Source organism: Gopherus flavomarginatus, chromosome 24 (assembly GCF_025201925.1).
Source record: "Gopherus flavomarginatus isolate rGopFla2 chromosome 24, rGopFla2.mat.asm, whole genome shotgun sequence".
In the NCBI taxonomy this organism is placed as follows: domain Eukaryota; kingdom Metazoa; phylum Chordata; order Testudines; family Testudinidae; genus Gopherus; species Gopherus flavomarginatus.
In genome coordinates this window covers 3792235-3817925 of record NC_066640.1, presented here as the reverse complement: position 1 = coordinate 3817925, position 25691 = coordinate 3792235, and the positions used below count along the sequence as shown (strand labels likewise).

At 58.3% G+C, this 25691-nt stretch overlaps 1 protein-coding gene across 1 annotated transcript; it reads right to left on the bottom strand.

Annotated features, from left to right (window-relative positions):
* Positions 1-409: 409 nt before the first annotated feature.
* Positions 410-25103, bottom strand: MFSD12 (major facilitator superfamily domain containing 12). The gene is made up of 10 exons (XM_050933774.1): positions 24821-25103; positions 13088-13298; positions 10160-10283; positions 7964-8161; positions 6599-6691; positions 6225-6317; positions 3319-3489; positions 2658-2752; positions 2108-2238; positions 410-816 (listed from the first exon to the last, which is right to left on the bottom strand). The coding sequence occupies exons 1-10, from the start codon at positions 25086-25088 to the stop codon at positions 728-730; spliced, it is 1473 nt and encodes a 490-aa protein (XP_050789731.1). The 5' UTR covers positions 25089-25103; the 3' UTR covers positions 410-727.
* Positions 25104-25691: the final 588 nt, after the last annotated feature.

Genomic DNA, 25691 nt, shown 5'->3' with positions numbered 1-25691 from the left:
TTTGGGTTCCCCTTCTGGGGGCAGAGCCAGAGGAGGCGGGGGAAGAAGAGGTCACACTTCTCCACAGCCACAAGAGCTAGGAACTTGCTTAAAACAAAAATCAAAGCCAAAATTCCCATTAGTCACCTGACTCCAGGAGCTGGGACTTTAAATCTCACAAGCGCTGGCTATGCTGTGATGCTGCAGCCAGATCCCTGTGCAGAGGCCGATCAGCAGAATTTCTAAGTGAAGAAGGGGTAGGTCCCTGCCCCCCCTTGGAAATGCAATTTGCAGGAGAGTTGCCAGTGGTGACGCAGACCCCCTGCACACAACGCTGCTGTCCTTCAAACGTCATCTCTTTACTCAAGATGGTACTCATTTAAAAAAAAAAAAAAAAAAGTTATTTCACAGACAGACTGCACAACATGTGTTAAAATGTACAGGTTTTCTTTAGTGCCCCCTTCCCACAGTGCATGGGGCGGATCCGATTCGTGCCGCCGCCCAGCAAGTCCTAGGATTGGATGTGTGCAAAGACATGGGATTCCCCGCCGCTGTCAGCAGGGAGCAACGTTACATAGTGACGGGGGAAGAAAAGTGGCGGGAGGCAGATGCGAAGGACCAGGCCGACCTGCTGCACGACCTCAGCACCGGCCCTGCCCTGGGTCCCAGCATCGGTTCCCTTCCTTTGGAGCATCCCAGGTGTAAAGTGCAAGTGGCGCAGTCCCGGTTCCGAGTGTGAGCGCTCGGCTCAGTTGACGGTGCTGCTTCGGCTCCTTTCCCCCACGCTCCCAGCCTCGCTCGGCCCTGCCCCAGCCAGCGGCAGTACCGAGACGTCATCTGCAGCAGAAAGAGAAGCAGCAGCAGGTTGGCCTCTGGGTTAACAGGTCGCCAGGTGCCCCTTCCAGGCATGGGACATGGGCCAGAAAAGCACTAAGCAGCTGACTGGCAGGACCCCAGTCTGCATCCTGTGGCCCCAAGCTTGGACTGAGCCTGCCCACAAGCATCCATCTTAACCCAAGGGCTTCCATCAGGGGGCAGGGGCGATGACTAACAGGAGATCGTGTTTTCTCTAGAGCCCCGAGCTCCAGGCCACCCTCCCTGCCAAGGAGCATAAAGCACGCTGGGCCTGCGGCATTCAAAGCGGTTACAAGAGTTGTACCCTCATTCCCGGCTCATCCTCAGGGCAGCTGGGTGCACAAATCCCTTGGGCAGCTTTGAAAGGTCTCAGCCCACATCTGTCAGCCCTGCTGGAGAGAACCCAGGAAAGGCCAGCTACACACCAACTGAACCGTCCAGCACGGAACCCGGCCACCTGGTGCCCAGCCCTGTGCTCTGACCACTAGCCCCGCTGCCTCCCACCAGCTCCTGGCCAGGAGACACCAGCTTCACAGGAGCGAGGGCATGTCTATGCTGAAACTTTAATGAAGATGCTCTAAGCCGCCAGGAGACCGCTCTCCCCCTGCCCCACCCAAGGGGCGGTAGCAGTTCTCCCATGGACAGCGCTGTCTACATGGGGGTTAGGTGGGTAGAAATACCCTGCTTGGAAGGGGGGGGGCGCGTCTGTAGTGTAGAGAAGGCTCAGAGAGCAGCAGGAGCAGAGGCTGGGCAGCACCCCCCGTGTTCAGCTAAGGAGCCGCGGTGGCCTCCAAAATCCAGTGCCCCACAGTCACATTAGAGCCATTGCTGATGCTTCCCAGGGTGAGGGAGGTGCACGGGAATGGGTGGGGGGGAGGGGAGCATCTGCTAACAGGCCTGGCCCCCCAGCTCAGCAGCACCTCAGCTTAAGCCCTCTTCATTTTACCCCTCAGTGGTTCTGTGTAAGTCACCATGTTAGAGGAGAGCGAGTTTTCTAGCTAATTTAAATGCCTCTCGTGCATTATCTGGCTCCCCTACAGTGCCTCCTGGTGGAAGTGTCTGGAACTGCAGCAGCTGTGAGATTCCCCACAACCAGCCTTGCTATAGCACCCCTGGCGGGACTGGGGTAGCACAGAACGCCCCCCACAGCCAGCAGGATCTGAACACAGATGCCCGCCCTGAGAAACCAGCCCCGCCTGCGCAGAGATTTCCCTGCAGCCCCCACTCTGCCGCCAACCCCCTGCTAGCCCCTCCTCCAGGACACAGGACTCACGGAATCGGACCCGGATTGGCCAGATCATAATGCAGGACAGACACACGGTGGCGACCGCCGCGACGCCCCCAGTGACGACCACCATCACCCAGTGGTAGAACTCAACACAGCCGGTGCAGCAGAGCTGGGTCCTGAAGGCAAAGGGAAAAAGTGAGGCTCCAGCAGGGCCCCTGGCTCCCCCAGCCCCACACACACTGGAGAGGGGACAGCACAGAACCATCACTGCAGGTGGAAGGCAGGATGGCAGCTGCCCCCGTGGAGCTGGGAGGGGGCACGTGCTGGCTCTGGGGATGGCACAATGCAGGGGTAAGGCACCGCCAGAGTGTACCACATCCCCCCGCTGGTTGGCCTATACAGCCGGCAGCCAGGGGAGCGACTCTTCAGCTCGAGCAGCAGGGGACTGTGCTGAGAGTTGGAAGGTCTCGGGTTCTCCCATGGGGTGAGGGGAAGGGCTGTAGATACTCCGGACTGGGTGAGAACACAGGTGCCTGCTGCAGGGGCCTTCTCCAGCAGCCCCAGGCCCGCGTCCCAGGCCAGCCATGACACTTACGGGCAGGGGTGCAGGTTCTGGATAGCCATCACTGCCAGCCCATTGGCCACTTTGTCCGTGAAGCTCATGGCCCCGTAGACGAAGGCTCCGCTGTGCTGCAGGGAAACGAACAGCATCAGCCTCATTCCACACGCCAAGGCTCGACCCACCCATGTCTCTGCCTCCTCTGGCATCTCCTGCAGCCGCCCCGGCTCGGGCCCCCTGCAGATGGCCACTGGGACCCCCTAGGCCTCTCACCCAGCTCAGGGTGGGCGCAGCTGGGATCAGCCACGTACAGAACCAGGGAGCCTCATGCCGTCTTGTGGGCAAAGTCGTTCCTGCAGCAGAAGTTAATTCCCGTCTGGTACCAGGGCCAGCGACCCATTCTGTACAGACCCCTGGGCTTGCTAAAGCCACTTCAGAAACCCAGGAAGGGCGACAGCCCCACAAACCAGAGAGCCTGGGGCGCCCATGCTGGACCACACCTTGCTGAAGGAAGGCAGCCCTCAGTGACCCCGTCATACACTCCCTGAGCGCCTTTCCCAGCTGCTTCGGGCAGCCTGGATTAGCCCTTCCCTGCAGGGCCCGGGAAAGGGGAGGTCGCACCCACTGCTCTACCCCCAGAGGCACCAGCTGGGCAGCAGCTGCGCCCGTCCCATCACTCGTCCCCGCAGGAACCTACTGTGTTGCTGCCAATGAGGTCAGCCGTCATGGAGAGGGATGTGACCAAGATGGTGGCCGAGCCAGCCCCGAGCAGCACAGCTGCTCCATAAACCTCCGCTCCCAGCCGGCTGTCCAGGGCCACCCAGGAGGCGAAGGCCAGGATAATGAGTAACCCCATGAAGTAGGTCAGCTGCTTGGAGGCAAAGGGCAGGGAGAGAAGAGGGTGTGGGGGGAGAGAAACACTCATTAAACCCAGGACTCCACAGAGCTGCTGTACATAGGATCATGTATAGGAAGGATGCAGAGAAACTGGAAAAGGTCCAGAACCGAGCGACAAGGGGTGGAATGCAGCCATACGAGCAAAGGCTGAAGGAAGGGGGGAGTGTTAGTTTGGAAAGAGGAGACGGGGGGGGACGGACATGGTGGCGGTTTTCAAACAAACACTTGACAGGCTGCCATAAGCAAGATGGAAAAACGTTCTTCTCTCTTGCCACACAGGGCAGGACGAGAGGCAGCGGGTTCGACTGACTGCAGAGCAGATTTAGATCAAATCTCAGTAAGGACAGTAGGACAATGGACTGGACCTGCCTCGGGAGGCTGTGGAAGCTCCTTCACGGGAGGTTTTCGAAAGGAGGCTGAGAGCACCTGTCTTGGATGGTGCAGACACAGCAAGTCCTGCCCCTTGGCAGGGGTTAGACTAGTTCAGTGGTTCTCAATCTTTCCAGACGACTGTCCCCTTTCAGGAGTCTGATCTGTCTCGTGTACCCCCAAGTTTCACCTCACTTCAACACGACTTGCTCACAAAATCAGACACAAAAATACAAGAGTCTCAGCTCCACTGCCGCTGAAAAACTGCCTCTCTCATTCTGTCTGTACGAAGTGTTAGTTTGTACTGGCTTGGCCGGTGCTTTTTATGTAGCCTGGTGTAAAACTAGGCAGATCTCTGGCTGAGCAGCTGTACCCTCTGGAAAACCCCTGAGTACCCCCATGGTTACATGTCGAGAACCCCTGGCCTAGATGACCCTTGCGGTCCCTCCTAACCCCATGGCTCTATGATCACACCCCAGCTCTATGCTAGGGCTCAGAAGCGCTGTTGGGGGTGGGGTGGGAGGCCAGGACTGGAGGAGCAGGGGGCTGTGGGCCAGATCAAGGTGTTCTGGCAGAGCTGCATGGCCAGGTTCAGAGGCCGTTTGGGTACTTGGCTAAGGGGATTGTATTTTCAAGGTCAAAAGCCAGGACAGTTCTGCCGTAACTGTTAGGGCCACAGGAGTCCTGCACACGACACCGCTGGTTCTGAACGCGCCCTGGTTTCCCTTGTTCTTGCATCCGGAAGGGTGAATAAGAGCAGCCGTCTGACAGGCTCTGGACCCTTCAGCAGCCGATACCCTTCTGACATGGCCCCTCTCTGAACAACCCTGCAGAGCATTCCCAGACTTCCTCCCTGCCCGTCTCTGAACGCCTTTCCGAAGTGGGGCGACCAGAACCGAGCAGAGGGCACCCCAGCAGGTCACTGACACGACTCTGTTCGTATTCAGCAGCACCCCCCGCCCCTCAGTTCGACAGGGAGGCAGAGGACAGTGCTGAGCGAAGAGGACAGCCAGGGAGGGAGAGCTGATATTTAAGCTAAAACTCCATCTCTTATTAGCGGGTTAATTCCCTGCCTGTGGGTGGTTGTGGCAGGCCTGGAACAGGGCTGGGAGCCGTGCACAGAGCTGTGTGGGGAGCAGGAGAGGTGGCCAGACAAGGGGAGGGCAAGCAGCTTGGACGGGACATTGGAGAGGGCAGGGGGATTTACATCAGCAGGGGCTGATATTCTGGAGTGCCGAGTGTTCAACTCAATCTGGGATCCGTGGGAGCTGCAGGTTCAGGATCAGGCCCCTCTCCTCTGGGACTCTGACCCCTTCTCTGCACAGCCCAACAGCTGGTTGGATTCGGACGCTGACTGTGCACCGAGCAGCCCCTTCCGAGGGGTTGAGCCCAGCGACACCCCATTCCCCTGGGACAGACTGCACCCCATAATCCCCTCAAACGCAAACAAAGCAGAGTCACCGTGCAGGAAGGAGAGACCAAGGCAGGTCAAGCCGCTATCAGCCTTTCCTGTGGACTCTGTCCTGAATCTCAGCTGGAACCGTTCTCCAAGGGGGGGCCTGAGGCTATCAAACAAGGACAAGCCCCCCACTGCCTCCCTCCCCATCGATTCGCTGCACCAGAAGGAACAAAGGAAGAGCCAGTGAACAGAAGACGGGCTCCTGGCCTGAGGAGTTTGGCCAGGAAGGCTGTTGAGAGTACGTGGCGAGAAAGACTTTGCCTGGCGTTTAGCAAGTGAGGCACCAGCTGTGCTTCGGCTTAGTTTTCCTTGTAACCGTTTCTGACTTTTCCGCCCCTGGCTCGTACTCACTGAAAATCTTGCAGCAGGTAACAAACGGGGTGTGTTGGTTTAGCTAATAGAGCGTGTCTGAGAGGACGTGGCTGGGAAACTCCATTTGGGGGGGAGTTATGGGCTATCGTTTTTAGTCAAAGTGAGGTTCTAGCTAAGCTTCTGTTGTCCGGGGAGGGCGGGGAGCCCCAGACACGCCCTGCTGGGGGGGAAGCTCGGGCCGGCAGCATGTGGCGCTCCCGGGCTGGGGAGAGCCAAGGCCTGGCCGGCTGCAGCACACAGACATGACTGGGAGTGACTCGCGTGCTGGAGGCTACGCAGCAAAGCATGTAAAGGGCAGGGGTGCCACCAGCGTAGAGGGCAGGGGTACCACAGCTACTCTGTCTGGATTGTACCCGGGACACATCACACCCACCCTGCATGGGCGGTTTGTTCAGGGCACCTCCTAGGTACCCGGGTCACTCCTGCCAACGGGCATCTCCCCGCAGGCCCAGATGTGTGCCATTATAGCGGCATGCTGCCCCCCCCCATCCCCCCAAGCTACTCACGTTTCGGCCAATCCACCTGTTGACGGGTTTCATGAGGAAGGAGGAGAGGAAGCCGCTGATGTACATCACCAGGGGGATGGTGGCGATGAATTTCTGGGGAGGAGAGAGACAGAGCAGAGTGCTTGGCTCAGACATCCCAAGGGTCTGTGCCCCCCCACCCCCACTGTTGGGACCCCCTGCCCTATTCTGCCTTCCACCAGCCACCCATGGGGTTCCCCACTCATAACCTACCCCCTCCAGCAACACAGGGACCCTGACCAGGACAATCTTGCGATGCCCATGGCGATCCGGTGCCTGATGTGAAGTGACCCATACTGTGGCACGTCCAGTGCTGGGCAGGACCTGCCCGCTGGCACCCCCTGCTGCTCACTCACCTTGGGCAGCATCAGCGAGTTGGTCAGGTACATGGCGATGTATGTCTGGGACAGGTTGACAATCAGCCGCGTGGCCATGTACAGCATCGCCACCTAGAAGAGACATGCCAGCCCGTTACGCCAGCCACGCCCCTGCCCTCCAGCCCAGCTCAGAGTGGTTTGTGCTGGAAGGAACGGAGACCCTGGCCCTCTGCCCGCCTGGGGGAGACATGGGACATCGCAGCCACAGGACGCAGAGCCAAGGAGCCCGGGGGGCTAGCACAGGCCAGTCCTGCAGGCCCCTGTACAAAGCTGTGTGGCAGCAGACAGAGGTTCCTGTATCAAAGGGGGCTTCTCTCCTACCGCACAAGGATCCCTCTCCCAATGAGCCCCCTGAATCTAGGGTCATTACCTGCCTCGCTGGGGTGCCCAGAGGCTTGGCCGGCTGGGTGCGGAGCCGGCTGGGCACGGAGCCGGCTGGGCACGGTGACATGTGGCCAGGTCTGAGCATCCTGAGTGGGGCATCTCTCTCTCTCCTCAGGTCACCTGTGCCGCTGCTCGACCCCTCCAGCACCCCTCCCCCTTGGCACCCGCTAGGCCAGTGCCTCTCAAACCTTTGTCCTGGTGACCACTTTCACACAGCAAGCCTCTGAGTGCAACCCCCCCATCAATTAAACACACTTTTTAATATATTTAACACCATCATAGATGCTGGAGGCAAAGTGGGGTTTGGGCTGGAGGTTGACAGCTCGTGACCCCCCCATGTAATAACCTCACGACCCCCTGAGGGGTCCTGAGCCCCGTTTGAGAAGCACTAGGTAGTGCTACTCCTGCCTTGGCCTGAGGGGGCCGCTGTTGAGCCACCCAAAGCTCTGCTTCTCCCCAGGCCCAGCATACGCCCTGGGTGCCACACAGCTGTGCAAAGCCCCAGAAAGCGGCAGCAGCAGCCAGCTGCTGGCCACATGCCCACGCTCTCCCTGGCAGGTCCCGGAGGGGCAGGCAGCCCGTCACACCCAGGGCAGGATGCTCCTGACCCAGCACCAGGTGCTGAGCTGCGGGGATAATGCAGGGGCCAGTGCTCAGTAGCTATTTGGGGGCTCCTGTGTCTGGGAAGGGCCACGACGAAAGCCACCAGCACCACTGGCATGACTGGGAGGCCAAGCCTGGAGACTGGCCTCCCCTCCCAGCAGAGCCCAGCCCAGGCAGGGGTCAGAGGGTGTATGGCTGGGGGCATCAGACGCTTGCCTGCACTGTACCTGTCCTGTGGATACACAGATCCAGCTGCCAGGCCTGCCACGGAGCTATGCCCATCCCTTGTGAGGCCCCCCCCTCCCCACACACCTGTCCCCATCATGGGACCCCCCCCTCACCGGGCACACCCCGTACCTGGTAGAAGGCAGGCTCCCGCAACCAGTGTTTCCACAGCAGCAGTGGGCGCGGGGGGATTTTGTGCCCCTTCTGCAGCAGCGGCGTGTGCTCCCTGGGCTCGAGCAGCCTGGCCTGGGGGTGGTGCCGCTCCTTGGTACCCAGGTGGAACAGGAGCGAGAACACAGCGCCCACTGCCACCACAATCAGGGACAGGTTCTGATGGGACAGGAAGGAGACTCAGCAAACCCTCAGGAAGCCGAGGGGTGGGGGGTTAGGGGGCACTTTGAGAGGAAGGCTGGTTTGATCCCAGTCTCTGCCAAGAGACCCACAACTGCCCCATAAGCCTTGTGCTGCCTCACAGCTTCTCTCCCATCACAGCTGTGCTGCCCAGGACCCAGCTGTAATAACCTTAGTCCCAGATTTGGACCTTAGCGTCCAAAATATGGGGGTTAGCATGAAAACCTCCAAGCTTAGTTACCAGCTTGGACCTGGTACCTGCTGCCACCACCCAAAAAATTAGAGTGTTTTGGGGCACTCTGGTCCCTCTGAAAAACCTTCCCTGGGGACCCCAAGACCCAAATCCCTTGAGTCTCACAACCAAGGGAAATAATCCTTTTTCCCTTCCCCCCTCCAGGTGCTCCTGGAGAGATACACAGACACAAGCTCTGTGAAACTACACAGAGGGACTCCCCCTCTCCGTTCCCAATCCTGGAAACAAAAAGTACTTTCCTATTCCCCCAGAGGGAATGCAAAATCAGGCTAGCGATCCAACACACAAATCTCCCCTTGATTTCTTCCTCCCACCAATTCCCTGGTGAGTACAGACTCAATTTCCCTGAAGTAAAGAAAAACTCCAACAGGTCTTAAAAGAAAGCTTTATATAAAAAGAAAGAAAAATAAGTACAAATGTTCTCTCTGTATTAAGATGATACAACACAGGGTCAATTGCTTAAAAGAATATTGAATAAACAGCCTTATTCAAAAAGAATACAAATCAAAGCACTCCAGCACTTACATTCAGGCAAATACCAAAGAAAAGAAACCATATAACTTACTATCTGATCTCTTTGTCCTTACACTTGGAAACAGAAGACTAGAAAAAAGAAACTACTTCTCCAAAGCTCAGAGAAAGCAGGCAGGCAGAAAACAAAGACTCAGGCCATGTCTACATCTAAAATTTTGCAGCGCTGGTTGTTACAGCTGTATTAGTACAGCTGTATAGGGCCAGCGCTGCAGAGTGGCCACACTTACAGCAACCAGCGCTGCAAGTGGTGTTAGATGTGGCCACACTGCAGCGCTGTTGGGCGGCTTCAAGGGAGGTTCGGGGAACGCGAGAGCAAACCGCGGCGAAGCTGGTCTCCTTTCCCGGTTTGCTCTCGCGTTCCCCGAACCCCGAGCAAGCAGGTCTCCTTCCCTGAGGTTTGCTGGGTGGTTCCGGGAACGCGAGAGCAAACCGGGAAAGGAGACCAGCTTCGCCGCGGTTTGCTCTCGCGTTCCCCGAACCCCGAACAAGCAGGTCTCCTTCCCTGCGGTTTGCAGGGTGGTTCCGGGAACGCGAGAGCAAACCGCGGCGAAGCTGGTCTCCTTCCCCGTCTTGCTCTCGCGTTCCCCGAACCCCCGAGCAAGCAGGTCTCCTTCCCTGCGGTTTGCAGGGTGGTTCCGGGAACGCGAGAGCAAACCGCGGCGAAGCTGGTCTCCTTTCCCGGTTTGCTCTCGCGTTCCCGGAACCACCCAGCAAACCTCAGGGAAGGAGACCTGCTTGCTCGGGGTTCGGGGAACGCGAGAGCAAACCGGGGAAGGAGACCAGCTTGATTACCAGAGGCTTCCTCAGGTATGCTGGGATACCTGCTTATTCCACGGAGGTCAAGAAAAGCGCTGGTAAGTGTCTATATTTGATTACCAGCGCTGGATCACCAGCGCTGGATCCTCTACACCCGAGACAAAACGGGAGTACGGCCAGCGCTGCAAACAGGGAGTTGCAGCGCTGGTGGTGCCCTGCAGATGTGTACACCTCCTAAGTTGCAGCGCTGTAACTCCCTCACCAGCGCTGCAACTTTCTGATGTAGACAAGCCCTCTGAGACTAAATTCCCTCCACCCAGAGTTGAAAAAATCCGGTTTCCTGATTGGTCCTCTGGTCAGGTGCTTCAGGTGAAAGAGACATTAACCCTTAGCTATCTGTTTATGACACCAGCCCCTAGCCCCGCCGCACTCACCCGGAAGACATGGATGTCAGGCTTGCCCAGCTGCTCCGTTGGCCCCGAGTGTCCGAGCTGGAAGTGCAGGAGCAGCCAGGCCACGCCGTACACGGTGATGTTGGCCGCGACGGTGAAGGCGTACCTGGGGGAGAGGATGCAGCGAGTCACGGGGCACTCCCAGCCCAGGTGCTCACGTGCACGAGAGGGAGGGGGAAACAGTGCATGTTGGTGCAGAACAAGATCTGGAGCCTGAGCTGGTCATGTCCACCCTCACATTCCACAGCCAGCGTCAGGCACGTCTGCAGCACAAACCTGCCCTTGGGGGGGGCGGGGGGAAGAGCTGGTGAGTGTGAACACTCCCCGGGGGTGAATTTGCACAGACAAGCGATACTGCCCCCTGCTGAAGGGAGCAAGACTGGCTGGATTACACTGCAGGGAGAGCAGAATCCCCAGACAGCCGGAGACTTTTCTTCAGCCCAGGCGGAGGCGCTCCTGGGACGTAGACTGGGCAGGACATGCCAGGAGCTAGACATCCCACAGGGTCCCTGTCCAGCAGCCGTGGTCCCAACCCCCCTTTAGATCCACGACAGCCGAGCCCAGTCTCTCCTCTGCCCCACGGGACCGCCCAGCCCTGCCCCGGTGTGTGGTTTAACAGTCGACCCTGGGGGCTGTCCTGCGGCACGGAGCTGCGGGGCTGCACGGGACAGACGGCAGCTTCTCAGAGAGGCAGTGAAGCCTCCCGCAGCCCCAATGTGGTTCCACATCCTTCCTGTGGAGATTTATCTGCTGGGCGCAGACCCAGTGCGGAGGGGACTTCCGCCCACTGACGGCAGATAACCGGGCCCTGTTTGCCGCTCGCTGGCTGATAAGAGAGACTTCCCCACCTGCTGACTCAGCACCGCGCAGGCTGGAGGGGGCCCTTAATGCTCCACCTGCGAAGCCATGGGACCATCCCCCCATCTCCGGGGTTTGCTGGGGGGGGGGGGGGAGCCCCGGGCCCTGTTCACCTGCAGAGCCACTCGCTGGTGTGTGATGTGAGCATTTCACTCTTCTCACCAAGCAAAGCCCAAGGCAGCCCCCTGCCCCACCAGCTAGAATCACAACCAGGCCCCCAGACCCAGCCACCCCCACGCTCCTGGGAAGCTATGATCCTCCGCCAGCCCCTCTAGCCAGGCTGGGGGGGAAGGAGGGGTTTGACAGGTGCTTCGGAGTTTGAAACAGAGCCATCCGTCCCCGTCCTCTCCTGCAGCTGCCAGCTGGAGTGTGTGTGTGTGTGTGTGGGGGGTGTTTACAACGTGCCTGTTGCTGTGGCCCCTCACCGGATACAGGTTTGTGCAGGCACTCGGGGGCTTCTCTACGCCAAGCCGAGACCACGGACACGGCTACAAATGACATGTAGCCTTCTCGGGCCATGCAGGTTGCCCCTCGCCTGGCCTGGAGGCAGGGCTGGTACCTCGAGGGTAATGCCAGGTAGCAGCTGGGCCTTCATGTCCCTGAGCCAGACGGGGAGAGGGCACCATTGTCTGGACACTAAACTGGCGAGCGGGGGGAGGGAAGAGAAAAAGTTTATCTGTCTGCAACTCCCAAACCTGGGGTATCACTGGCCACCCCTCCGGCTATGGAGCAGCTGGGTTCCCGTCACTCCCTGAGCCCCAGGAGCTGCTGGGGGGAGGGCAGGAAGGGGGTAGAGCCCGAGTGCTCCCAAGACACAGGTTGTCATGCCCACTGAGATCTGATGTTCGGAGCCGGGCAGCTTGCAGGGTACAGCTGGGGGATACAGAGCTTGGGCTGCCCCAAGCACGAGTCACTCTTCACAGGCCTGACCCAAAGCCGGGGGGGCCCCCCCCAAGAAAAGCCACAGCGAGGTCAGGCCCACAGCTGTTGGGGGCAGGGAGGCAGGCAGGACATGGCAAGTGGGGAGCAATTTAAAGAATGACTGACAGGCCTGAGCTCAGGATCAGCCAGACCTGGGGACTGCTGGGCTTTAACAGACAAGTCGTGTAGGAGAAATTAACCCTCTCAGCCCCAGAGGGGACTGGACATGAGCAGCAGCCATAGGGCTGAGAGGAAGCCGGGCCAGCCCCATGGCAGAGACTGAAGAGGGCAGGGAGCAGTGTGTGTGAAACAGCTTTCAGCCCCGTGAGCTTGATGGGGCCCCCCTACACCCATCGCCACGGTACTGGGAGTTGGGCAAGGCACGGAGTGATGGGCAGGAAACCCCACAGGCCAGGCCCTCAGCATCACACAGGCAGAATTAGCCTGTGTCTCCTCAGACGCAGCTGCACCCCCTCTCCCCACCTCAGGGGGCAGGCGCTCAGCCCCTGGTGCACCCCAGCACCGTTCAGAGGCCAGACGCAGCACTTGGCCTCGCTCAGGAGACTAATCCCGGGGGGGGGAGGGTCTCTCAGTCCCAGTGAGCAGCAGGATCTGGCCTCAGGAGAGGAGGGGTGCACGTGCCGGGGGTGGGGTGCGTACAGAGAGGTAGCGACTGCCCTGATCCCTATGCAGCCAGGCAGGTGCAGTGCGCACTGCAGCATGCCAGCGAGTGGCACCCCGAGCCGGGCCATTCACACAGCACAGCTGTCCGCGGAGATCTCGGGTCCTCACATGTAGCTCTCCAAGGGAGGCTCCAGGACCCACACCTCCACCCGGAAAGCATCGGGGCCCAGGCTTCGCTGCACTGCTACCTTGGGGTGGGGTGTGTATGTGCCCCATCTGATCTGGCTGCTGCCATGCAGGGCTGACACTCAGTCGCAGAGTTCAGACACGCTCCCCCCTACGCTATTTGAGCAACGCTGTTCGGAAAATCACCCACACTAAGTGGGGATAACAGCCCACTACTGGCTCACAGCTGATGGTGCTGCTCCTTTAGCGGCCGGAGAAGCAGCCTGTGCTGTTGTCACCAAGCACCCGGTTCGAGGCCCACCAGCACCCAGGGCTGATTACCTGAGCGCTGTAAGCTCCACTTTCTCGTGGTCTGTGGTCACCAGCTCGGGGATGAGTGACAGGTGGGAGATCTGGGTGGCCGCCCAGCCGAACTGGAAGATGACTATGAAGGGGGTGAAGTAGACGAGCGCGGCCCATTGAGGCGTGGCCTCCTTGCAGCCCAGACAGGGGTTGAATATGAAGGGGAAGGACAGCAGGACGCAGACAGTCCCTGGGGAGGCAAGACACAGAAGTTAGCGCTGGGCCCGGCTGGACACGAGGCCAGGAGTGGGGGCAGGGGAAGACCAGTCCCAAGTTTCTTGGGCACCCCACAGCGCACAGCAGGGATCTGCGCCATGGGCAGCGTGTCTGCAATGCACTGGCCTGTAAAGCCAAGTCCTCTCGTCTTCCTGCTCCTGCTCCATGGGTACTCGGAGCCGGCAGCCCTCTGCCTGGGCACAGGGACTCCCGAGCTTACTCTGGTGGGGCTCTTGTCTCTGGCTTGGCTGCCTCAGGGGTGCCCGCCCGGCCTCCTGCTACCACAGAAGCTTCTCGCAGGCCAGAGCCAAGCTCCTAGTCCGATTACTGAAACTTAGCAGCCAGAAGCTGGGAGCAGTCAGCACTGCCGGCCAGTTCTGCCCCGGGATGCTGTCTGGCCCCAGCAAGGTTCATGTTATGCCATTCTTTGGGGGGGGGGGGGGGGGAGGAGATGAAGGCAGAGCCACGCCCAGCCCCAGAATCAGCCAGTCTGCGTAGGACCCAGGCGCTACGATGCCAGGCTCTGATCTGAACACTGGACCATGCTCCTTAGGGCGCAGGCACAGCGAGCTGCCGACGCCGGAACAGCGCAGATCTCGGCCAGAGACAGCCGCCAGCTCACTTGCCGCGAGGACCGAGGAGCCAGCCCCATGGCTGGAGCGCGCCGGACTCTGCCTCCATAGAGATGGGCAGCCCTAGCGCAGCCTCTGGGCCAGCGAGGGCTCAGGGGGATTCTCCAATCCTAGGAGTTGGCAGAGCCAGACACCAGGGGCAGGGGAACAGGGTCCGGGAGAGCCTGTCTACAACCCAACCCCACCCCAAGCATCAACGCGGCTCCGCCAGCTGCCTGGCTCCCATCCAAGCAAGTGCCGTTACCCCAGCCCCACCTGGGTCTATGAGGTGAGAATGATGCTTAGCCCTGACAGCTGCTGTCTGCACTCCTGAGCCCCTGGATTTCTCGGCGCTTTGCCATTTCTAGCACAACGCGACAGCTGAACGTTCTCCGCTGAACAGACCCACTGGCTGGTTATTCCCCCTGCCCCACAGGGCGCCGGCTCCAGCCTGTCCTCCATGAACCCTTTCACAGGCACTGCACTAGAGGGGATTTTGGAGAATGCCCCCCACCCCCTTGGGGAGGCCTGCAGCCTTCACTGGCCAGAGAAGCTCACAAGGTTTGGGGTCTGACCCCTCAGCATCTGGTGGTAGTTGAGGGCTGGTCTCCCCACCCAGCCCCACTCGTCTCCCAGTGACACACCCTACCCCACCCCCTCGCATGCCCTAGCCCCCCCCAGAGCAGGCTTTGCTACCACAAGGGCACATACACCATCCCCAGGAGATGGCAAAGGGCGAGCAAGGGCTGGCCAGGAGAGACAGCATGGTGTGGCTAACGGGCCATTTCCTTCAGCTGCTGGAGCAGGCCGAGACCCTCCATCCCTTGGCTGGAGGCAAACGACCAGGCCGAGAACAGGGAAGCCAGAAGCCAGCACAAGCTGCACCCTAGCGCATTTGCCGGGGGTCCAAGAGCAGCGCATCCGAGGCACCGATGGCTCAGCAGGCCTAGGAACCTTGTCGCGAGTCTGCACGCCAGCCCCCCGCAGCCCAGCCCAGCCCAGCCCAGCGTCACCGTTCTGCCTAGCTGCTTTCTCCACACTGGCGGTGGTTTCAGTTTCCTAAAAAGCCCAAGAGGGCCAGAAACCAATTCCAGACGGAGTCAGAGCGAAACCAGAGACGCAGCTCCTGTTCCCCACAACAGCCTCTCAGTCAGCATACGCAGCAGAGCCAAAACTGCCCTCCAGCTTCACGTTACTAGCACTGGGCCGCATCCTTCACGCGTGGTCTGCTGCCTAACATGCGTCTCGGAGCGCACAGAGACACTCCTTCCCTGCCACGGAAGCCAGCCCGAAGGGCCCTCGTTGTACGTCAGGGCTCCCGGTCGCCCACCGGCACCGCGGCTGGTGCAATCTCTTTTGCCGTCAGCATGGGTCTGCCCCGGCGTCGGGGCCACGATTCCAATTTTTAATTCTGCCTGCCGTTGTGATTGTCTGTGAAGAGCTGGGCAGGAGTCAGTCTGAACTGGCCAGGCCGGCCAAGGAACCCCCAGCTCTTTCTGCTTTCAAATGGTCTCCTAACAGGAGTGTTTTCTAACCTGTCTCCGGAGCTGTGCGGCAAAGGCAGAGATTGTTCCCTCTGGGGTGCGCCTGCGGCGGGAGCTCTCCCTGGGAGCTGGAGTTCTTCCGTCCACCCAGCGGTGCCCACTTGGGGCTGAAGTTGTCACATCGCACGGGCAGGAAATGTTTTCCATCCCTGAGCGGGATGATTAAGCCGAGCTACCCTCACAGTGCAGACCAGCCCAGTCCATCCGCCCCCGCTCCAGCAGCCTGATTTCTCTGTGCAGGGGCTTATTTGTACTGCCTAGCGGCCTCCCCACCAGATAAGGGCCCTGTCGAGCCAGGCGCTGCAGACCATTGGCGCGAGTCCCTGCTCTGCAGGCCCAACAATCTCAGGCCTTGTCTAAACAGGAAAGTGGCACCAGTTCAGGCTACCAGTGTGAATCTGAACCCATTCAGGGCTCATCTACACATGAAAACTAAACCAGATTAAGGTAGGATAGGAATGGAAAGCAGATTAGCCATTCCTGATTAATGCCACGTGTAGACAAACCCATAGACCTTGGTCTATATCTGAAACTTAAGTCAACCCAACTAAGACACTCAGGGGTGTGAAAATCCCACCCGAGGTGCAGTTAAACTGAACTAAGACCTGGTGTCGGTCTGGCTGCCGCCTCAAGGAGGTGGATCGACTACTGCATCGAAACCCCCTTCTGCCATGGTAGCACATCTACACTACAGTGGCCAAGCTGCATTGCCCAGCTGTGCAGCTGAAACACTGTACTGTTGGCATCCGCTAGGTCAGTGCAGCGCGTGCTCACCCCCACCCCCCTGTGAATGCTCGTCAGCGCAAGGGGAGCTCGTTTCACTTTAACATAAACCTGTTCAACTCGGGGATATTTTCCTTTAGCCTCTTACATCGGAGCCAGGGCATCCACACTGGGGCTGGGTAGGGGTGTGTGATTTCCCCGTAAATTAAACCAGCTCAACTCTCACATACACAAGCCCCAAGACAAAGAGTAATGTCTCCAGTTGCAGTGGGGGAGGTCTCAGCTGGATATTAGGAAACATTATTTCACTAGGAGGGTGGTGAAGCACTGGAATGGGTTCCCTAGGGAGGTGGTGGAATCTCCTTCCTTAGAGGTTTTTAAGGTCAGGCTTGACAAAGCCCTGGCTGGGATGGTTTAGTTGGGGTTGGTCCTGCTTTGAGCAGGGGGTTGGACTAGATACCTCCTGAGGTCCCTTCCAACCCTGATAGCCTATGATTTCTAGGGGAACGCTCCCCTCCCCCCCCCCATAAAATGGGGAACCAAGGCTCAGTGCGGACAAAATGACTCAGGAACGGGGGGGCAGAGCTGGGGAATCCACCCAAATTTCATGAGTCCCAGTTCAACTCTAACCACGAGATCCTCTCTCCTCCATGGCATCACCTATTCCCCCATCACCCTGGGTGGCACGGTTTCCCCCCAGAACTGACTCATTAACTGGAAGAGGAACCACTTGCGGGGGGTGGGTGGGAACCACTCATATTTTGCAACCAGTATTATGACCCCACAGTTAGTGCAGCGCTAGATTTGTTCTTCCCTTGCTCCTTGCAGGCCTGGTCTGCAGCAGCTTGAGCAAAAGTACAGCAGGCACCAGGCATGGCCTCCTACCATGGTCTGGACACACATTTCCCTGCAACCGTCGTTGCCAATGGGCAGATTTCCTAGCCTAAGCCAGACCTCTGTCCCCCAGACATTTACCATCTGTGATCAGCTCCATGCTACGTGCCTCGGCTGGCCATCCCGGAGCACAGAGATCAGTCTTTGTGGAATCGGTAGGAAGTTGGCCTCATGACAGGACCCACAAGCTTTGAGTGGACTTTGATATGTCTTTCACGACAGATTGGCTCTGCCCAAGCTTGAAAGCGTCCCCTTATTCCAGCCCGGGATCAAAAGCCTGACCTCAAAGACCAAGATCGGGGCCGTACACTGCCCTCGAGTGGGGACATCAATGGGGGTTGTGTCTCAATGCAGGTCAGGATTCAGACCCACTGTGCTTTTCCTCTGGGCCATCTGCACTCCTGCCGCTCAAGCCAGCAGCCCCAGGAAGGTCTGTTCCCCAGCGTGTCCTCCTGCCAGGTTCACATAAATAACGGCTTTGCACAAGACACAAGATGAAAGAGGTTCCTGTTATGTGGAGATAAAAGGGCTCTCAGAAGGTTTCATCAGACAGTCCAGGGCTGAGGGCTGTCTGCAATTCACAAGGGTTTAATTTAGAGATAGACCCAAACCATGTTTGGGGGCAGTTGAGATGACTGGGCTTAAGCCCCCAGTTCTGCTCCATGTCAGTAGTCAGAAGCTACATAGGGCAGGGCCCAGGGATGAGCAGCAAGTGCTTAGCAGTGGTCAAATTCTCCATTAATAGCAGCCAGGGAGGTTCGGTTGCACAGTTACCTCCCCCCCACCTCTGCCAGGGGCTGATCCAAAACCCACCAAGTCCACAGGAGTCCTCCCATTGGCCACCCTAGGCTCCGGCTCGGGCTGCAGAGCCTCAGGTACTGTGGAGGTGGCCAGTTTCACACCGCCCAGCTCTAGAGCCAGATTATCAGAGGATGGATCGTGGAGGTGTGACAATGACATCAGCGCAGACGCCAGCCCCCTTGGGTGGGGTGCGGCACAAGCACAGAGGAAGACAGTCCCTGCCCCAGAGAGTTCACACTCTAGACCAGACTGACAATGGGTGGGAGGGGAAACTGAGGCAGCTAGAAGGGAAAGGACTTGCCCAAGGTCACCCAGCAGGTCAGTGGCAAAACCTGCTCTCCCAAGTCTCAGGCTGGGGCACCACCCCTGGCCCACACTGCCCATTATGAATCCCGACTACAGGGAGGAAGAGCATGCCTCAGGTTAGCTGGCAGCAGACATTAGCTTCTTGCAACCACATCTGAGTTTGGGGAGGTGAGGCTGACACGCTGTCCCGAGAGCTGCCGGTAAACACAACCACGTGTCCAGTCCAGAGCAGGTCCAGGCTCCCCCGGACAGGAATAGGCCCTGCCCAGGAAGCCCTGCGTGAGCAGCATTCGTGCCCAGCTGCTCCAGCTCTGGCCTGTCAGAAGACAGGCAGGGAGCTCTATGACCCCCCCAGTCCCAGACGCTCCCTGAGGGACACTTCCAGATGTCTGGAACCTGCAGCTGTGACAGCAGCTCAGGAGAGCTGCAAATGCTGGGGAGGGGGGCATTCCCCTTGCAGCAGCCTAGGAAACGAAAGCCCCCACTCAAAGAGACCAGCCCCTGGCTATGCACCCTCAGGGCACACGGATCAGCGAGAGACCTGGGCATGGAGGGCAGGATGTGCCCCAGGCAGCCAGCCGTGGAACTGGCATGCGCCGTTCAAGGCGCTAGAGCCAAAGGCAGAGAGAAGCTGCTCGACAGTCCGCTGTGGGACTCCTGGCTCAGCCTACACGCTGCCCTGTCTCCCAACCCCTCCTGCGAGCCGGGGAAGGGTGCCCACCAGGGAGTGCACCAGCCTTGGACTCCGGTAATTTGGGTTTGATTCTTTTCTCTGCCACAGGCTCGCTGAGTAACGATGGGCAAGTCACTAGGGGAGTGCTGACGCTGCATTGTAAACCAGGGCGCGTGGGTCCCTGGCTTGGGGACGTGCTGTCCCCAAGCCCTGGCGTAAGCATCCACGCTGCATTGTAAACCTGGGTTTACCATTGCAGGACCCGGGTCTGACAGCCATGCTAACACACCCACACTGCACAGACCTGCAGCTCGAGCTGCATCCACACTGCAAAATGACCTGAATCTCAGCTGGACTCTGCCTCTCCCCTCGCCAACAGGGTCCTAGGACCCACATCCTGGGTGTTTGCTGACTAGAGTCAGAATGATTTGCGTAGATAGAAGTGGGGGCTTGGGCTCAAACTGCAGTCAGAGCCCAGCCCTAGTGTGCAGTGTGGACACAGCCTCTCCAGGCCCCATCTGTACAATGGTGGGCGGCAGGGGGAGCAGGGCCTGGTTTCACAATGGTGCTGTGGGTGCAAGGAGCTCAGATATGATGGCGATGGAAGTACAAGAGATGAGACAAGGAGAGAGCGGCTTCCACTTGACAGCCCAGCCCACCAAAGGGCCAGGTGTCCTCTACACCCCGAGTAGGACCCAGATGACAGCCCCAGCCCTCCCGGGATCGTGGCCAGCCGGGCGTACACAACAGAACAGAGCGGGCAACTTATGAACTAGAAGATGCAACAGCGGTGTCTTAATTCCTCCACATCACATGGCTCTTTGTAACCTAACAGCACGTGCTGGGCGCCTGCAAAGGTCCCGGGAGCTGCTCAGGTTTGAGGCTGACAAGCACCCCAAGAGGAACGTCGGGGACAGTCCCCTCCAAGCCAAGTCTCTCAGGCCCGACTACCTCTCAGTTCATAAGCATCTGCCTGTCTGTACCAGGCCACCCTGCAGAGATGAAGCTAGGCATTGAGAAGGAAGAGGGGTCCCAAGGGTTAATTCAGTTCTCCCTAGCAGCTCGGGGGTTCTGCATTCTGCCTGAACAGCCGGAGAGGGGCTGCTTTCAAACCATTACTACACTGTTATCAGAGGGAAGTGCCTGGGGTTTTTTCCTCTCAAAAGTACTAGGCGTCCATTTCTTCACATTAACTCAACCCCCCTTGGTAGCGGATGGGTCACTACAAAAACTAATTTCCCTGCTGATACTCACTCCTTCTCGTCAACCATTTGAAATGGGCCACCTTGATTACATTGACCTCACTAGCACTGCAACAGTGATCTTTCTTCCCTTGGTATTCACCCCTTCTTGCCAACTGCTGAGAATAGCCCATTTCCATCTTAATTGAATTGGCTTGTTAGCGCTGACCCCTACTTGGGAGGCAACTCCCATCTTTTCACGGGCTGTGTATTTATACCTACCTCTGTATTTTCCACTCTGAGCATCTGATGAAGTGGGTTCTAGCCCACAAAAGCTTATGCCCAAATAATTTTTGTTAGTCTATAAGGTGCCACAAGGACTCCTCCTTGTTTTCCAACCTCGCCAGGAGCCTATGCCAATTTGAGAAGTCTCCACTGCAGCTCCTCCAGGAGCAGCTACAGCAGGGGGTCTGCAGAAAGAACAGCAAATCTAGCAGGCGACCAGCTTGGCTTATTGAGGGTGCAGGAACAAACCAACCTGATGTGCAGAAAGAATAGCAAATCTGGCAGGCGACCAGCTTGGCTAAACAGAGAAATCTTCGGTGAGCTTAAACTCAAAAAGGAATTTTACAAGAAGTGGAAATTTGGACAGATGACTAGGGAGGAATATAAAAAAATTGCTCGAGCTTGCAGGGGTGTAATCAGGAAGGCCAAAGCACAATTGGAATTGCAGCTAGCAAGGGATGTGAAGGGTAACAAGAAGGGTTTCTACAGGTATGTTAGCAACCAGAAGGTCAAGGAAAGTATGGGACCCTTACTGAATCGGGGAGGGAACCTAGTGACAGGCGATGTGGAAACAGCTGAAGTACTCAATGCTTTTTTTGCCTCGGTCTTCACAGACAAGGTCAGCTCCCAGGCTGCTGCACTGAGCAGCACAGTATAAGGGAGGAGGTGAGCAGCCCTCAGCGGTGAACGACCAGGTTGAGGACTATTTAGAAAAGCTTGACATGCACAAGTCCATGGGTCCAGATGCAGTGCATCCAAGGGTGCTGTGGGAGTTGGCTGCTCTGATTGCAGAGCCATTGGCCATTGTCTTTGAAAATTTGTGGTGAGCAGGGGAGGTCCTAGACGATTGGGAAAAGGCAAATAGAGTTCCCATATTTAAAAAAAGGGAAGAAAGAGAACCCGGGGAACTACAGACCGGTCAGTCTCACTTCAGTCCCTGGCAAAATCATAGATTCCTTGTGGATCTGCTCCATTTTGAAGCACCTGGAGGAGAGGAAGGTGATCAGGAACAGTCAACATGGATACACCAAAGGCAAGTCATGCCTGACCAACCTGTTTGCCTTCTATGATGAGATAACTGGCTCGGTGGATGAGGGGAAAGCAGTGGATGTGATATATCTTGACTTTAGCAAAGCTTTTGATACGGTCTCCCACAGTATTCTTGCCAGCAAGTTAAAGAAGTATGGGCTGGATGAATGGACTATAAGGTGAATAGAAAGCTGGCTAAATCGTCGGGCTCACAGGTAGTGATCAATGGCTCGATGTCTGCTTGTCAGATGGTATCAAGCAGAGTACCCCAGAAGTCAGTCCTGGGGCCGGTTTTGTTCAACATTAATGATCTGGATGATGGGATGGATTGCACCCTCAGCAAGTTCACAGAGGGAACTGAGCTAGGAGGGAAAAGGTAGATACACTGGAGGGTAGGGATAGGGTCCAGAGTGATCTAGACAAATTGGAGGATTGGGCCAAAAGAAATCTGATGAGGTTCAACAAGGACAAGTGCAGAGTCCTGCACTTAAGATGGAATAATCCCATGCACTGCTACAGGCTGAGGACCGACTGGCAAAGCAGCAGTTCTGCAGAAAAGGACCTGGGCATTACAGTGGACGAGAAGTTGGATATGAGTCAGCAGTGTGCCCTACGTTGCCATGATGGTCAACAGCACATTGGGCTGCATTAGTAGGAGCATTGCCAGGAGATCGAGGGAAGTGATTTTCCTCCTCTATTCAGCACTGGTGAGGCCACACCTGGAGTATTGTGTACAGTTTTGGTCCCCTCACTACAGAAGGGATGTGGACAAATTGGAGAGAGTCCAGCAGAGGGCAACAAAAATGATCAGGGGGCTGGAGCACACAACTTACGAGGAGAGGCTGAGGGAACTGGGCTTATTTAGTCTGCAGAAGAGAAGAGTGAGAGGGGGATTTGGTAAGCAGCCTTCAACTATGTGAAGGGGGGGGGGGTTCCAAAGAGGATGGAGTTCGGCTGTTCTCAGTGGTGGCAGATGACAGAACAAGGAGCAATGGTCTCAAGTTACAGTGGGTGAGGTCTGGGTTGGACATTAGGAAACACTACTTCTCTAGGAGGGTGGTGAAGCACTGGAATGGGTTCCCTAGGGAGGTGGTGGAATCTCCATTCTTAGAGGTTTTTAAGGTCAGGATTGACGAAGCCCTGGCTGGGATGATTTAGTTGGGGTTGGTCCTGCTTTGAGCAGGGGGTTGGAAGAGACCTCAAGAGGCATCTAGTCAAGAACCAATATTCTAGGATTCTATTCAACGAGTCTATGGTAGACTATACATTTAATCACATCCCCTCCAAGGCCTGCTCTACACTAGGAACTTGCACTGGTATGGCCAGGGCTCTTAGGGGTGTGAAAAATTCCCCAAGAACAGCAGCTATGCAGACTTGACCCCGTATAGATAGTGCCGCCTCCAGGAGAGGTAGATTGCCACCAGAAGAACCCATCCCCTTGGCTTAGGTGGTGTCTCTACTGAAGAGATGCAGCTGTAGCATCTGAAGTGTGGACATACCCCGAGATGTGGAGAAGACATCTGTGCCCCATACAGCAGAAGGTTCAACCTTGCCTACACTGCACAGTTTGGTCGACAAAACAGGGGAGGTTTTACCCCTGAAATCCTCCTCCTGCTGATGTAACTCCCCTGATATGCTGACATCATAAAACCAGCTCAAGGAAGGTGTAGGGCGAAGGCTGTCGCTGTCATTCTTGTCAATTTCACTGTGCTATGGAGCCATGAAATTGACAAGACATCTGGCCCCTGGATCTCAAACTGGGTTACTACCTGGTCTCCGCTCCAAACCAGGCTGCCACCTGGGCTACCCCCTCCGCACTGGGAGCCCTGCTGCCCCCTAAGTTCCCAGCTCCCCACTCCCTGCTGGGGACACAGCAGCCAACTGGACTCTGGGCGTGGATCTCCCTGCCACAGGTGAAAAGCCCTGGGTGGGTGGCTGCCCCCCCAGCTGGGAGCACAGAGGCAAGAAACCCTGGGTGGCAGCTGGGCTTCCAGTGGGGAGCTGCAAGCCCTGGCTCTCAGCCTCCCCATTGCCTCTCTTCAGTCCGCGGAAGCTCCTGGGTACCAGCGGCAGGAGGGTAGCGTGGACATCAGCCATTGGTGGCTGCAAGTCAACCTAACATAGGTCGACTGACCTCTGCAGTGTACACGCAGCCTCTGAGAAGAGCAGACTGTCACCCTGGCTGTCACAGGGGATTGAACCCACAGCCTCAGAGTTAACTGTGAGCCTGAGGACTCAGTGCCCTAGGCAGGAGCTCTGGCAGCCTCACGTCCTGGTTCAGAGCAGGACACATCACACCAAGTAGGGCCCGTGTGCACTAGAGCCGTTCGAACCAGGGTAGCTGCCCCGGTGAAGCCCTGAGCTTGCCTGATGCTCGTTACACCCGTATTTCCCAGGACAGCACACCTACATCAGATGGTGCACCATCGGCGGCACGGCTAACGACTGGGCCAGGCTAAGTATACAGAGTCTGTTACAATTCAAACCAAGCTTGTACTGTTAATTATTCAGACACAAACCCCAGGGGCTTTGATTAGCCCAGACACCGTTAACCCAGGCACCCCAATGGTCTCCCAGCAGGGGTGATTATCCCCCAGGCCCTCACCCAGCAAGGCTCCCAACCCCTTTGCGGGGCCACCTGTGTAGATGAGCCCTACTCCTAGGAGCACGGTCTGCAGGATCAGGCCCTACATTGCCCCAAGCCATTTCAATGGCTACTCCTGCACTGTCCCAAGCGGACAGATAGTGTTTCTGTGCTCTGCTTAACAACTGCCACATTCCACCCCAGAAGTGGCTGCATTTCCCTGACAGGAGAGTGATCCCTGCTGACAAGTTGTACCTGTCAGTTTGGAATCCTAGTGCAAGGATTTGGGGGCAGTCCCATGGCCTGGCCAGAGCAGATGGTCACAGGAGATTCCCTTTAAGATCTGCAGGGATGAGAGGCATCCTGCAATCCCCTTTGGGCGGTTCCCCCCGCTGGTGCCTGGGAAGGGGCTTTAGGGTCAATCTGCCCCTTTACCTGAGCTTTCTCCAGAGAGGAGGGGACCTCAGCCTCCTCTCCCAGCAGGGAGGCCGCCCCCGGGAGCTCTCCTGGGCCTGGGATTGGAGGGACGTCCAGAGGGGAAGTCGGGCAGCAGAGCAGCGGCCAGGGAACGGAGACAGCCGGGGAGCTGCTGTAACGTGGGGGCGGCCAATCCAGCCAAAGGGAGCAGTGCAGGGACAGCGGGGTTCAAACGCCCCGCCAGCTTCTCCTTCCTTCTCGCCGCTGCTCAGCCGCTGGCTCGCCTAGGCCCCCCCGCACCTGCAAAGCGGGGGGCTCCCCACGCGCTTTGAGATCGGGAGGGGGGGGGCAGCTCCTCTCCAGCCCCGGCCCCAAGGGCTGCCTCGGAAGGGCGCTCACAGACCCCCGCCCGCTTCTCCCGGACCCCCCGGCCGGGGCGCAGCCTTACCCACGAGGTGCCAGGATTTCCGCCGGCCGTAGCGGCCGCAGCCGGCCGAGCGGTCGGACTCGTAGCCCACCAGCGGCGTGCAGACCCCGTCGGCCACCTGGCCCACGAGCAGCAGGGCCCCCGCGTGGGTGGTGCTGTAGCCCAGCACGGCGTGGAAATAGACCAGCAGGTAGGTGAACCACATGGAGGCGCACAGGTCGTTCAGGAAGTGCCCCAGCGCGTAGCTAAGCCGGGCCGGGCCGGGCAGCGGCGGCGGGGGCTCGGCCATGGCGGGGCTCCCGGGGCTGGGCGCGCAGCGGCTCCCCGCGGCTGCATCAAGCGGCGCGCCCGGGGCCTGGAGCCATGGAGCCGGCTGGCGCTGGGCGCCCGGCGCGGGGGTTTTACGGCCCGGCGCCCGCCCCGCTCGGCCGAGCCCCCCGCCCCGCCGCGGCCAGGGAGGGACAGGGGCCAAGCGCCCTGGGACGGGGGCCGGGCCAATGGGGAGGGCGGCGGGGCGGGACGAGCCGGGCCCCGCCCCGGAGCCGCAGGGATCGCCGGGGCTGCGGGAAGCTGTGATTGCTGGGAGCGTGAGCGCTGTCTGGGCTCGCTGGTCCGCTCCGTGCCTCAGTTTCCCCACCTGTTAAAGTGGGGCGGCGACACTGAGGCTCTTGGGAAAGCACCTTGAGGCGGAACGAGCAGGGTGTTATTAGCAGCCCTGCCCCGCCGGCCCAACACCCCGCTCCGGAGCTCTCCCCGGTGCTCGGCGAGGGTGCTGTTACCCGCTGCCCGGGAACCCGGCCTGGCCGACCTCGCTGCGCCGATTGACGGGGAAGGAAAACCTGCCTCGTGCTGCTGTTTTGTTCTCTGCACCCCAGATTGTTCATCAAAATAG